Source organism: Anomaloglossus baeobatrachus, chromosome 7, assembly GCF_048569485.1.
Source record: "Anomaloglossus baeobatrachus isolate aAnoBae1 chromosome 7, aAnoBae1.hap1, whole genome shotgun sequence".
NCBI classification, from domain to species: Eukaryota; Metazoa; Chordata; class Amphibia; order Anura; family Aromobatidae; genus Anomaloglossus; species Anomaloglossus baeobatrachus.
The window spans coordinates 194,164,247-194,180,363 of NC_134359.1; the positions used below are offsets into that span (position 1 = coordinate 194,164,247).

Sequence of the window (16,117 nt, forward strand, 5' to 3'; positions counted from 1 at the left end):
GCTTCTGCCTTTGGAGCACATATCTTAACAATGTATTATACATTTCTATACAAATATAAACAATAAAATTATGGTCCGCTTTCAGTAAATTAATATATTTTTGTTTTTGCTTCAGCCTTTTGCGTCCCATTGTTAACTTTTGTCCTTAAAGGGTTATTCCCATCTGTAAGATCCTATCCCAATATGTGGTAGGTGTAATAATATTAGCCAATAGCTAGCACTTTAGGTATCCATGGTTACGACCACTAGCAACTAAGTAATTGTCAATATATGCGTGGTCATAACCATGGATACCTAAGGTCCTGCAATTCCCTGCACATGAGGTAAGCAACATAGGGAATCAGGATGAGTATACTACATTTCGAAGTGGAGGTATGTGTTAATATTATTATTATTACTACATCTACTACATATTGGGTTTGGATCTTGGAGATGGGGATACCCCATTAACTACTTTGCTAGGTTTGTAGTTGAGGCCCAAGTCTTTTTTTTCTCATGTCCAATTACACTGAATGATGTTCATGGGAGTGAAGTTCAATCTGGAGGTTCTCCACATGAATTGTACCTATATTTTATCTTTTATCTACCGTACTTTTTTTATGGAAAAATAAATAGATAAAAGTGTTCGTTTATCCATATTTGTTTATTAGACACTTTTTTCTTGGTCCCATTTAAAGAGCCACCATTTTTTTCATTTTTCTATCAGTGCAGCTGCGTGTGAGGTTGTATTTCTCAGAATGAGAATATTTCTCATTGATACCTTTTGTTGCACATTTGTGAAACATTTTACGCATACATTTTGCTCTGCTCACCATCTAATATGATATATTTATTCTGTAAGTCATTATAACTACAGTGATCCCAAACTTATACTTTTTACTATCTTAATACTTTTTCACAAGAAAAAAACAAAAAAAAAAAAGAGCTGGAGCATAAGTTGGTATACATGCAATAGGCGCACATTCACACTGTGTCTATTTCACAGACAAAACCCAATAGAAAAACACAAAATTAGCATATACAATATAAAAAGTAAATAACAATAGTACATTTTACCCCTTCATGCCATGGCCATTTTCCATTTTTGTGCTTTTGTTGTTCCTGCCCTTCTTCCAAGAGCCATAACTTTTTTATTTTTCCATCAATATAGCCATATGAGGGCTTATTTTTTGTGAAACGAGTTGTACTTTTGAAGAACACCTGTCATTTTACCATAAACTTTACTAGTAAATAATAAAAAATATCCAAAGTGTGGTGAAATTGCAAATAAAGTACAATTCCACAATTATTTTTGGGTTTTTACATACCATGTTTACTATATGGTAAAACTGACCTGTCAGTATGATTCTTCAGTTCAGTACAAGTTTGCAAATACCAAATTTGTATAGTTTTTCTTTTAATTCATTGGTGAAAAAAAATTAAGAAATTTGTTAAAAAAAAAAGAAAAAAAAAGGGCTTTTGTCGCCATTTTCCAAGAACCGTTACGTTGTCATTTTTTGGAATCTGGCGCTGTGTGATAGCTTATTTTTTCCTCCCTGAGCTGATGTTTTTACTGATACAAATTTGGGGTAAATGAAATGTTTTGATCACCTTTTATTGCATTTTATTGCAACAAAACTGTAATTCTGGGGTTTTTTTTAACCGTTTCCCAATTGCACGATTGTTTTGGGGATCTATTATTCCCCCTGTTCACTATTTGGTAAAACTGACCTGTCAGTATCATACAAAGAAAAAACATGAATCAGCTCACCAAATCAACCATCTGGGATGTTCCAAGGAAAAGCGGTGCATGGAAACAGGCCGTCTCCTGGTCACGTTAGTCCAAAAAAAAATCTATTATTTTTTTCCCAATGGGGTGAAAGGGAGTGATTTGAACTTTTTAGGTGTTTTTTTAATTGTTATATATTTTTTAACAACTTTTTTTACTGTTTTTATTGATTTTACTAGTTCCCCGTGGGGACTGTATGACTGTGCTGATCAGAGCGATGCTGCAGCAGTGCTGTGATCAGCAGAAATGCAGTGTTCCTGTCGACCGTCACAGAACATACTTCATGGAAGGATCAGGGGTCATTAGCTGACCCCACGCTGCCATGGCAACCCATTGGCGTACCATAATAGTGTCATGGGGCTGCTGATGGCAACGGGGAACGGCGTGAACCCCGCCATGGCCATTTAAATTGTGCTGTCATATTTTCACAGCACAATCTAAGTGGTAATCAGGCACCTGTTAGCCACACATGTCTGCTAATCGAATCGGGGATTATCACTGGCTCGCCGCCATAGTCCACATATATACATGCAAGGTAGTGAAGGGGTTAAAAAAATGTTACACTGTTTATCGATCAGATTAATTTATTTTACATTTTGACAGAGCAGAACATTTCTGAAATTGGTTATATCAAATATGTGTACTATTTAAAAAAACATTGTTTCAATTTTTTCAAATATTTTCAATGTGGAAAAAGGGGGAATTGTACTTTTGGGTTTTTATTTTCTTTCTCATATTTTTAAAAGATATTTTTTTCACTTTTTATTATATTTATTAGTACACTTAGATGACTTGAACCTGAGATTATCCGATCACGTGTGCTGTACAGAGCAGGATATCAGCAGCGCTCTGTACAACAGAAATGCTGATCACCTGTGAATGCTGGCTCTCAGGAAATAGAGAGAGAGCTATAAAACTTCATCCTTAAGCTCTATTTAAAGATAACATTAGTATTATACTATAAAATCAACTGACAGATTCCCTTTAAAGGCTAAACTGCCAGGAACAGTAATTGCACCCTGGGCTGCCAACCATCCAAAACCTCCAGGTCAGGCCGAAAAAATAGGGCACTTTTTTCCCTAGTCCGTATAAAAAAATTAAGGTGTCCATGATTTTTTGGAAGCTGAATAAATTTGTATGCAAAATATTCTGACTATAATTATTATTATTTGTAATTTACAGTGAATGCAGCTGATATCTCAAAACCAGAATTATGGGCTGTAGACAAGGATCATGAATTACCTTAACGATTTATTATGGTTTTCCAAAGTGTCCATGAAAAATATTGTCTGTTCATGATTTTTTGATAAGTTTGTCCAGAAAAAATAAAAAGTCAAGTTCCCAAGATCCTAGCAGTTAAAGCATAAGAAGGGCTAAGTTATTTACCCACGCTCCTGCTGCTGATTCCACATGTGCACAAACATGCAAATGCAAGATCAGACTGACAAAAATGTACAGTACATGGCAGAGTGGGAACAGGGTCTCTGCTGAAATGTACATTTTCATTGCTGGTTAGGAACTAGCTCTATGAAAGCCTCTATAAGATAAACACCCACAAAGAATAACTCATTGCCATATTCTCATGCACACGGAATACAAATCACTTTATTTTAACTCATGCTCAGATAAATCACATGTAAAATTTCACACTCAACGCATTTTCCCTCAAACATGGCTTCATCAGGAGTGACGATAGTAGACTTATCTTTAAAGATGATATGGCAATAGCAAATACACTATGGTGGAGAGGTACATAATTATCCACTCAGATCTTCATATATAGAGGCTTCATCTTGCCACAGATAGCCTGAGTCTCCTATTAAGAAAGTATTGTTTAAGACGTAGGGCACACATTTGACATTAAAGATCACTTTAACTTCATGCCGAGGCTCTTCAGCATATAGCTAATGGATTCATCTCCAGGTTTTGTATATGCGTGCTCCTTCACACAGAGCAAGAAATTTTACAATATTACACATCTCCAGTCACACACAAGGAGCTTCAATGATATCATATCACCCATTGGGGTGCAGCCGCTCCCTACCGTAGAGCCTGTAGTTGGAGGCCGTAGTTGACTGAGAAGTCAGTCCAGTTCTCCAGGAATCCAAACTCTTGCCTATTTGCACTTTAATATTTTAGCGGTCATTTATTTGTCTATCTTTGATTTACTGATTATTTTGTGGTAGTAGGATACATAACAAGAATGCTTGTATGGTTGCATTCTAGGTAAAGTATTTAATTTAAAGAAATACAAATTGATTCAATTTTCTGTTTTCTTAATATGTTTTCTTAATTAATTAGCAATTGTCCCATTCAAGATGCACATTTATTATAATTTCCGTAGCCTTGAAGTAGCTCTACAAGTAGCACAGCCATCTCTGTGTTTTATTATGTAAATTCCCGTAGAAGGGTTGATGAGAAGGATATATTTCTGTAAATGATAGTTAACTATAATTTAAGTCATGCATCTGTCTTCATATTAATTGCTATTTATATTGATATTATATATTGTATTTTTATCTTGAATTTTGAACTTTTGAGCTTCTGTAATATTTACGTTAAAAAAATATAATGTAAATTAATTTTGACTTGCTTTGAAACCTGAATATTCTGTTTTTACTTGCAGTCTATACTATGCCTAATTGCAATCTCTTCTTTTCAATAAAGGAAGAAAATGAAATCCCGGCAAGTGTCTTTGTGAAAGAGCCAACACCTGTTCCTAGTATAACAGAAGGTCCAGAGGAATCCAATGACCCTAACAAGTCTCAGGAGGAGACCATGCATACAATTGACCTTTCTTCAGATGATGAAATTAATCATGAAGATGATGGTCATGATGACAGTGTGGATGAAAAATTAGAGCCAAGCAGAGCTGAGAAAATGAAAAGATCCAGTCTAAAGAAAGTAGACAGTCTGAAGAAAGCTTTTTCACGTCAAAATATCGAAAAGAAAATGAGTAAGATCAGCACTAAAATTGTGTCCCCAGAAAGAAGAGAAAAAATTAAAAAGTCTTTCACCCCATCTCAAAATAAGTCATCAAAAAGTTCATCATTTAAAGTTCCAATAGGATTTAGTATGAAGAAATCCAACGAGGAAGAAATTCCTATGGAAGGTGAGGGAAAGTGTCCAAATGAAGCTGAAGAAGAAAAAGCTGTGAATGGTCAGGATGAGAGTCCAGTGGATGAGAAGCCATCTGAGATACTTCCCAATGAAGATGATGTTAAAATTGTTGAAGTTTCAATCGATAAAGAACCTAAGGCAGAAGACGAGAAGAAAAACATTGAGTTGTCAATTGTTGAAGATGATGAAGAGAACGTACTGGATTTTGAAAGTGAAAATCCATTTAGCCCTGAGTACAAGCCAAAGCCTGGGGAATTAGAAGAATCTTATGAAGCACCCACACAGTCAACTGCTCTGCAAATAGACCAAACTGCATAAAAGTATAAAAGTTGGCTCAGTGTGCAGTCATCTGGTTATAAGTGGTATTTACACCGACAAAAAAATCAAATACACATACAAGGTTAAGTGTTATTTTGATGTAAAAAAAAAACAACATAAAACTTTAGATGAGTTTAGATGGGGGTAATATTTTTAGATAAAGGATCCTGTCCATAACCCAGGTAGCGATAATCTAAAAGTTATCATTTGTTTTGTGAAAAGTGGTTAGGTTTAAGTGGCAGTGGAGAACTACATAATGCACAGCTGTCAGTATAGATAAAAAAAACTATGTCTTCTATTCCCATAAACATGCACTCTATATTAAAAGTTGTCACTTACAGGCAGTCATCATTTTGTTACTAAATATTTCATAACATGCCTTGGGGCATTTAAAAAGCAAGGGATATATATATACAACATATATATATATATATATATACAGTGCCTACAAGTAGTATTCAACCCCCTGCAGATTTAGCAGGTTTACACATTCGGAATTAACTTGGCATTGTGACATTTGGACTGTAGATCAGCCTGGAAGTGTGAAATGCACTGCAGCAAAAAAGAATGTTATTTCTTTTTTTATTTTTTTTTTAAATTGTGAAAAGTTTATTCAGAGGGTCATTTATTATTCAACCCCTCAAACCACAAGAATTCTGTTTGGTTCCCCTAAAGTATTAAGAAGTATTTCAGGCACAAAGAACAATGAGCTTCACATGTTTGGATTAATTATCTCTTTTTCCAGCCTTTTCTGACTAATTAAGACCCTCCCCAAACTTGTGAACAGCACTCATACTTGGTCAACATGGGAAAGACAAAGGAGCATTCCAAGGCCATCAGAGACAAGATCAAGGAGGATCACAAGGCTGGCAAGGGGTACAAAACCCTTTCCAAGGAGTTGGCCCTACCTGTCTCCACTGTTGGGAGCATCATCCGGAAGTGGAAGGCTTATGGAACTACTGTTAGCCTTCCACGGCCTGGACAGCCTTTGAAAGTTTCCACCCGTGCCGAGGCCAGGCTTGTCCGAAGAGTCAAGGCTAACCCAAGGACAACAAGGAAGGAGGTCCGGGAAGATCTCATGGCAGTGGGGACATTGGTTTCAGTCAATACCATAAGTAACGTACTCCACCGCAATGGTCTCCGTTCCAGACGAGCTCGTAAGGTACCTTTACTTTCAAAGCGTCATGTCAAGGCTCGTCTACAGTTTGCTCATGATCACTTGGAGGACTCTGAGACAGACTGGTTCAAGGTTCTCTGGTCTGATGAGACCAAGATCGAGATCTTTGGTGCCAACCACACACGTGACGTTTGGAGACTGGATGGCGCTGCATATGACCCCAAGAATACCATCCCTACAGTCAAGCATGGTGGTGGCAGCATCATGCTGTGGGGCTGTTCCTCAGCCAAGGGGCCTGGCCATCTGGTCCGCATCCATGGGAAGATGGATAGCACGGCCTACCTGGAGATTTTGGCCAAGAACCTCCGCACCTCCATCAAGGATCTTAAGATGGATCGTCATTTCATCTTCCAACAAGACAACGACCCAAAGCACACAGCCAAGAAAACCGAGGCCTGGTTCAAGAGGGAAAAAATCAAGGTGTTGCAGTGGCCTAGTCAGTCTCCTGACCTTAACCCAATTGAAAACTTGTGGAAGGAGCTCAAGATTAAAGTCCACATGAGACACTTAAAGAACCTAGATAACTTGGAGAAGATCTGCATGGAGGAGTGGGCCAAGATAACTCCAGAGACCTGTGCCGGCCTGATCAGGTCTTATAAAAGACGATTATTAGCTGTAATTACAAAACAAGGGTTATTCCACAAAATATTAAACCTAGGGGTTGAATAATAATTGACCCACACTTTTATGTTGAAAATTTATTAAAATTTAACTGAGCAACATAACTTGTTGGTTTGTAAGATTTATGCATCTGTTAATAAATCCTGCTCTTGTTTGAAGTTTGCAGGCTCTAACTTATTTGCATCTTATCAAACCTGCTAAATCTGCAGGGGGTTGAATACTACTTGTAGGCACTGTATATATATATATATATATATATATATATATATATATATATATATATATAAATGTATAAATCTTAGGTCTCAATAACTCAATAACACTTTGTTTGCTAAACTGCCGTATTTCATTCCAATATTTGGGACCAATCTTTAAAGGGAATTCATCATAACACCAGAACGAATCACTCCCCCAAGCTGTTTATAAAGCCACATTGCTCTTTGAGAGATGGCTTCAATATTTAACTTTTTCAATCTGTTTTTTGTTATCTGAAAAATCACAATTTTATTTAATATGCAAATGAGGCTTAAGTGCTCTGTGTGTGATCAGAGCACTTATCAATCCTCTGCCTTTCTGTCTCACTTCCTCCTCAACTTTACTGACTGCTCACTAGTTTAACTACATGGCCACTACCAGCTGTCATGCAAGTTGAGGAAGGCGGGAATGGTTGAGGAATACAACCGCATTGGCTGAGGCTTGGGCAGTTTGTTGCCACTCCCAGAGCACTTAAGCCTCACTGGCATGTGAATTAAAATCAGCATTTTTTTAAATCAGTCAGAAACAGATTGCATAAGTAAAGTGTGGATGTTATTATCTTTCGAAGAACAAAATGAAACATAAACATTTGGGTGTGTGATTGCTCTGACAAGTTCCCTTTAAAGGGAACACCAATTTTTTTCCATAGAGATAGTATAATAAATACATGTTTCCTAATAATACTAACAAACAAAGTTATTAATTAAATAAAGATATATATATATATATATATATATATATATATTATATTTTCAAGTAAAGTTTTTATTGTCAAATTATTTGGGGTTTTTTCCCTGTTTTTTTTTTCTTTTTCTCTTAGACTATAGTTACTAACTTTAATTTTTTTGTATACATGAACACATATGTAAAACACCTTTATGTCAGGCAAATATTGGAAGAGTGTAAGTTAGATACCGCACTTGGTCATGAAAAACAAGTGGAAAACATTATTATATAACAGCACCTAGCGCCTCTTCATTATTTTTGTGCATTATTTCACTAGTCTTTATTATTCCCCATCTTCAGTCCAAATCAGTATTGTAAGCTAACAGTTTGGATATGAAATCATTGTAAATACCGGCAGCTCTAACAGCAGAATAGGGACACTTGTTTTGAACGTATTGTTCTAACATAAAAAAATATATAAATGTATTTTGATTACATAGAGTTTTAAGATTCTACAGAATATATGAATATTTGAAATTTGCTATTTTGTCTCACTAGGCCCCATTTTCTAGTAATGTACGGATGCTATAATTTCTCCACTTCCCATTTGAAAATTTAATTTCTGCTGGTATAACAAATTTTTACCTGGGGGTTAAGAAAGTTGACAATATCCGAAAATATTTAATCAATAAATAATGAAGTTCAAAGTAACACTTTATATACTTGATTTGCCTATTCACTTTATGGCTTGATGCTATTAGTCTCTACATTATAAGAATGGGAAAGAATTAATATTCAAGTATTGAATAGAGATGAGTGAACCCGAGGTTCGTACGGAAAACAGACTTAACACAAAATACAGACTTCGAGTTCTGAGATTGGGTGCATTATGTATGCAAACCACTCACCCAAGCATCACTGTGCTTGGGTACACTAAGTGCTCAGCCCAGTGCTAGCCACTTGCAGTGTTTGAATGGCTCGCACTGGGGGTAACAGCATGATTGGATGTAGTGTGCAAACCCCCCCCCCTTCACAAAAAATGGGAAAAACCATGCCCACCTGCACCTTTAAGTGTTCTGTTTATAACTGAATGCATTTGGGCTGAGACCTGAACTGCCCAATTAGTGACTTCCAATGGGGTTCAGGTCAAGTCCGGGACTCAAACCAAACCTTCTCCAAAGTTCGGCTGAATACGGTGAACCAAACTTCCACAGGTCCGCTCATCTCTAGTACTGAATAATCCATATTCAAAATGATTTTATGTACTTTTTTCAGCACTGAGTAATATTATTTTTAACAGCATACATAACATTTAGCATGCTTTGCACTCTATTGAGTAATGCACCTATATGATATCAGATGCACCAAAAGATACCTATGTTTATATATTGCTGTTAGTTGTATAGGAAAGATTGTATCCACTGATGACTACTGTAGAGGATTTGGAGAGTTATATTATAAAGAATATTGGCAATATAAGCCTTCTATGGTGAGAGTATGTGTAAAGATCAAATATCTGTATTTGCAAGTTATTTTTACAGAAACATAAAAGGGGAGAAGTTGAATCTACATCTATAAGTAGGTTATGTAAGAGGAGCATTTCAATTACTTTCTTTAGGAATACAGATGTTATCCCATAATGGTATCACGCCTTCAGTTTACGACTCTGCATCAATCTGTTCAAGTATGCAATGTCAGATAGACATTGGAAAAGCATAGCCTTCTTGGAAAATGGGCATTTTTGAAAGTGTAAAAGTAGAAAAAAGGGCAGGAGTGCTTCCTTGGATTACTGGAGGCCCAATAGCCATGAATAAATGGAAAGGTGCTGACCATATTCTGCTGTATGGCGTATGTGCCGTGAACTGCCAGAGGAGCTGCCTAATCCAGGAACCTCTTCATTTCTGATCTGAAATGCTGAACGGTTTTTAACCTTACAACACATCATCTGTAGTAAAATATTGGTCTCTTCTTCCCAATGACATCGGGATTTTGGAATTGGGTTATGTCTCCTTCTTTTTATATTGTTTCTTAAATTGAGAGCTTGGATACTATGTTTCAAATTGCTAACAGTAAGTGTATGTGAGAATGTGGATGTGTGTGTACAGTGACCTATGGAGTTTGGTATATAAAATATATAAAATAATCAACATTAACAAGTATCTCTATCATCAGTGTAGATAGTAAAAGCCCCTTTAACATCATGTTCTGGAGGTTCGACCTCCCATATAGTTTATATTTTTAGATTATAAGAAGCTCAGCTGGTGGGAGAAGATAATCGTTTTCTTTAGAGAATGTTTTTCCTCTCCATCTACCCAAAATGTGATCTTCCTTTTGGAAAAAGAAAACTTATTCCAGATTGCCTGGGTCATGTAATGCTAATCAGTTCCTTATCTGGTAAGGACTAAAGGTTTGTCAATCACTTATTTTAGGGGATTCTGATGAATATTTTGGAATGGGCCCATTATACCAAATGTTTAACAATATGAGGTAGTTATATTCCAAATATATACTGTATGTCTCATGCTCTTTAAATCTATATGTGCCATAGACTTCTAAAAGCACAACATATGGCAAAAGAGCAACCCATAGTCTGAGTATATTCTGCATCAAAATATCTTTTTTAAAGGAAATCTGTCAGAATCAACCCTCCTAAGCCATTCTTATGGATATATAGGTAATTGGAAGTTAAATAAAATAATACCTTGATATCTGCATTGTGATGTCTTATTCCAGAGAAAAACACATTTTTCTTTTATATAAATGAGCTGCTAAGATCTATGGGCTACACATAGATTTTCTCTGAGAATCTGTTACTAGAGGTTATTTTAAATGAAAGGGGCGTTACGTGTGTGAAGTATCTAGATCAGAAGAGCAGACTGTCAGTCACTACATGTCTCACACTGGTAACGCCCCTTCATTTAAAATACTCTCAGGAGGCAGATTCTCATGCAGATCAGTGTCCACCCCATAGATGTTAACAGCTCATTTACATATTAAGAAAATGTGGATTTCTCTGGAATAAGACATTGGATTGCAGATATCACAGTTACATTTTATTCAGGCAGATTCCTTTAAATTGTAAAAATTATAGCTGACTACATCTCTATATTGAACATGCAGACAATGCCTAAATTATGTGAATAAACCTTACTTCCAGTTAATGCTCTTTTTGTAGTGCAATTTAAATGAAATAATAGTATAATTACTTAATATTCTTGTCAGCCTAAAAGTGTTTCATTAAAAGAAGAAATAACTAAATCAAGAACCCAAAATACTGGTAGTTAAACACTGAATTGAGATTGTTTGAAAATAATGATTTATTCTTGTATTGTTGGCTAGTTGTATCTGTTTTACACTATTTATCTAAGAGTAGCCAAGTAGTGCATAATGGATTGACCTTGGTGCATTGCTGTTTTTTGTGATTTACACCGCATACAGATGGACATTTGCTGTACGCAAGTAATAGCTTGTAAAAAAATCTGCCCTTTTAGTTTTATTTAATGATTTTGACTATTTGTCACAAGGAATCCACAGTAAATTCATCACTTAATGCAAATTAAGCTTAATGTTTTCCCGTAGAGAAAAAGATTCAAGAGTGACCTGCAATGATAGCCCAAGTTACGACTATGTATATGTCACTGATGTTGCATAATCAAATGCCTTCCCTATAGGAAATTGTCTCTTCAGGAAGGAAGTAGACAAACTCTAGTGCTACCTATTGGAGGTAGCAATCCTAAAAGTCAAAAGTGACTCTTTCATGAGCCTTGTCATATGACTTAAGATTTATGCCAGATTAGAATCTCCATTTGCAGGCATGCTATTTGGGGATGATTTCCCCTCTTCAGTGCAAAGTATGAGATCTGAACTAGCTGTATGAGAAACTAGTTCCCTAAAGGAGTAATCCAACCTAGCTCACCTCCCAATGAGAAAGTGAGATGTCCCACAATTACAACTTATTACTGTGGTTCTGGAGGATACACAGTCATCCAGAGTCAGAATATATAGCCTCATTCACATTGCTACTCTAGGCATTGTTTTGAAGAGACCCATGATAAAACCCCGAGAGAGATGCAAACATCTCAGTATGAGATTTTCATACAAAGGTATACAGAGAATTTTCTGTTGGATCCCATTTAAATCAGGCAAACACTAACTTGTTACACGCTCCCTCAGTTTCCATATGTCATAGAACAGTACTTCTAAGGAATAATGGCTCTGCAGGGGCGGATCTATGGTGCAGCCACACAGTGATCCAACAGAGAAGGAGGCCAACTACCACCTCCAAAGCAGCAAGCTTCTGTCATAGAGCTGCAGAGGGCCTAAACACTGTTTTGCACAGGGGCTTTTCACTTTCTTTTTGTCACTGTAGCTCCATACATACTGAAACCAATGGAACATTGTATTGGCACGTATGTGCCATCTTACAACCTCCACTGTGTCCATATACAAATAATACTGTAACCACAATTAAATGCATCCACATAAGAGTGTGGAAAACATAAAATGTTTAAATGACCTAATGTCTTCTGCCAAAGAAATTAAGAGAGCCCTGCAAGTAAAGCAAGTGTACAATTTCCATCTTATATATCCATCCCGGATCTAATGCAAATGAAACATTATGCTGACAAAATGTAGTAGATAAACACTGTGAAAAAAAGCCATTGACATTTATGTGCAGTGTTTATGACCAGCCTATAATATCCTTTCTACAATCTTGGGGTCCTGCATCTAATGCTGTTCATTCATTGCACTTATTTTGTAATTGAAGAATCTCACCATTTTCTAAAATGTAGCACATAAGCAATTTCGAGCAGCTTGGTCTAGTCTGGTCTGCTGTACATAGATGCCATTTTATTGTGCAATTAACTAGCATAATAGGAAAATGCAAGATGCCACAATACAGCGACTGGCTTAGGGAAGACCAGTTAGAGAGGAATAATAGGGCAATTTGTGGTAAATTGGGCACATGTATGGAATGACATATTCATGACATGAGTCCTACTATGTCCGGTGGGTCCTTCTAATATCCCAGTGGAAATGAGACGTAAGCACTTCAGGAGACACACACTAATGTGAATATTTACCATCTACTGCTACATTTTACATTGAATAACTTGTGGCTTATTTTTTTTAATAAAATCTAGATATGCTGTATGTTCTAAGTGTAAAGTCCAGATATTGTATGTGCTATTCTTTGTATCAATGTAAATGTTATCAGCTGGCTTGTTAGGCGCCTTATTAAATATAATAGAAAGTTTCATATGCTGTTCCATGCATTTATACATTATATTTACTGTTTAAGTTGTGACTGTGCATGAAATGATGGTATCAGTGGGGGTTTTGGAGAGATCATATTATACGCTTATAGCAAGGTTTGGTATAGCAAGTCTCCTTTTACGTATTTTTGTAAGCTAATAGTATGACACTTCTGCATATGTAACAAGCAATATATTGTAAATAAACCAAAATAAAATGCTGATTTTTGGATTTTATTCTGAATTTATTCATATGTAAAGACTGCAAATCACTGTTAACCTATCAATATGAGAAAACACTTCCTCCAGTGACAGAAATGTGATGTTTCCCATCAATAATGTCTGGGAATAGTTGCAGTAGTTGATATGACCGGGGTGATGTTTGATTTGCTAAAACTGGTAAATTCCCAGGATGAAAGCTCTAAGGCTGCAGATAAAGGGGACAATAATAGATTTCAAGTATTTAATGTATGGATTGTTAAAGAGGACCAGCCATCAGGATTTTCAAACATAAAGTAAAGTGCTATACTGGGGTTATCATGCTGAATATAAGCATATATTTTGATCTGAGACTGGATGTTTTATTTCGGAAATACATGGAAGTAAAGTTCCTGTAATGCACTGCTTGATTGGCAGAAACTGCCGAATAGCTAATATGTAGGTTATGTTTTGCTATCTATTCCCGCCCCAGTTTGCTGCCTGGCCTTGGTAGATGTTAGACTGTATGGGCTGCATTTTGAACATGCCCCTTGAACACATAAGAGAAATGACACATACCTGTAAGGAGCCCATACAGTCTAGCATCTACCAAGACCAGGCAGCAGACAGGGGCAGGAATAGATAGCAAAACCCGACTCACATATTAGCTATTCGGCAGCTGCTGCCAATCAAATAACAGTGCATTTCTGGAACTTTACTTGCACATATTTCTGAAATAAAACATCCAATATGTGAATAAATGGTATGGTTAATGGTTACATTCAGCATCCTAGCATCAGTATAGCACTGGCTTTACTTTATATATGAAAATCCTGATGGTTGGGCCGCTTTACCTGTATAACGAAACACTGTTTGCTATAGTCAATATGCCAAAACACTGCGAGAAAACAGAATCGATTTTGTTCTTATGGTATCCATCTTGTGTTATTACTTTATGATGTCATGGAGATTGGGTGGCACTGATGGGTGAGGACATTTTCATTTCTGTACGAAAAAGGTATACAGATATTACAGCACGGGATCACAGATGATTCTTTCTGTGAGGTAAGACTTTTCTCTTCCTGTTTTTAAAAAAATATTTCACCTCACAGAAAATTTCAGCTGTGATTCCATGCTGTACTACCTCTATTCTTTCTTTTTTGTCCTCCCCTGCTCAGTAAATGGGGTGTGGTTAGACCATGTCCCTCTACAGTCAGAAACAACCATTACACAATACACAGCAGTGGCACATGTTTGAGACTATCACGGCACAGGAAACATTTTTTTAACACATCAAATTGTGGAAAATATTATTATTCCAGGGTCTATTGATTAATGTCAACTTTAAAATGAACTTTGTTTGTGGGAAAATCTCAGGCATTTGTGTATAAGAAAGGCTCACTTCATGACATAATTACATGTACTTTCCCGCAGGTCACCTTCTTATCAGACATTTTCTCACTGAACTACGCTCTCAGTTTTTCCTTCACTGTCTCCTCACCAGTAATTCTATTATGTAGTCACCACAAATCCGGGGATCAGTCTGCAAGCACGGCAATATCCACATCAACGTCTCACCAGAAGAAAACTATCCAGGAGGCACAATATACACGGCAGTCCAGTGCAAGTCTCAGGGCATAGGCAGTGGGGAATAAGATGTAGCTCCACCCACCATTTGGAGTAAAATACCAGTCTCATCGGATTCCTTTACCAAATACAGGTAAGTCTGGGAGCTTGCGGAGTGCAGCCAGATGACCATTGCTTCACGTGTGAACATGCTATGAAAGTTCCTTTTAAACGTTCGTTGAATAGTGACTCCACCCTGTGGAAATGATTGCTGTATATAACACAAACACAGATAAAAAGCCTATAATAAAAAAGGGCAAAGGAAGCAGTCCTGAATCACTCTCTCAGATCTGAGGGTCAATCTTGGAAGACCAAACTCCAGTCTTACGACCTTTCATCTCACTAGCTCAGTAAACACTCTTCTGCAACCAGCCACACATTCACTGATGGATTAACTCACTTTAAGGCTATGTGCGCACTAGAAAGTGCCTTTTTCTTAAGAAAAAACGGACCCTCTGAAAGAATCCCGCACTCGCAGTTAAAACCGCACCTGCATTATTGCCGCGATTTGCCACGGTTCTGCCGCAGTTTGCCGTGAATGTACCCCGGATTTACAGCGGATTTTAGGAAAGTTGGTCCGCGCAAATTTTTACCATTATCTATGGCAAAAAACGCAGTTACCTGAGCAAAAGAAGTGACATGCTCATTAATTCCGCAGCGGAAACTCCGCGTGTAAATCCGTGGGTATAAAAAAACGCAATGTGCGCACAGCATTTTTTAAAACCCATAGGTTTTGCTGGGAAATTGACTGCAGCAATGTTAGACAAATTTTCTGCAGCAAATCCGCTGCAAAATCCACGGTAAATCTGCAGCGTGCGCACAGGGCCTTAGGGCTCGGTCACACAAGCGTAATACTCAGACAAATGGTAGCCAATGTTTTGTCGGATAGCACACAGTCGGATACAATACACTATTGATCTTGAGGGGAAATTGTAATATTACAGCAGGAGAACATAGATGTGAAATATTTAATTACAACATAACAGAAGAATTGATATAAGAATGTCAAACATTACTATTATTACTGACAGGTCATACACAATTGGTAATTCAATAAAATAACATTCACTTTGATAATTTCACACTTAGGTAATTGTTATACATTTCTATAGC

At 36.8% G+C, this 16,117-nt stretch overlaps 1 protein-coding gene across 1 annotated transcript in view; it reads left to right on the forward strand.

Moving 5' to 3' along the window:
- The window catches only part of CAVIN2 (caveolae associated protein 2), a 108,802-nt gene extending 95,385 nt beyond the window's left edge, over positions 1-13,417 (forward strand). Inside the window, exon 2 of the mRNA XM_075317840.1 lies at positions 4,436-13,417. Within this exon, the coding sequence (XP_075173955.1) occupies positions 4,436-5,206 (771 nt within the window). The 3' untranslated portion in view covers positions 5,207-13,417. The remainder of the gene's footprint in view (positions 1-4,435) is intronic.
- Positions 13,418-16,117: the final 2,700 nt, after the last annotated feature.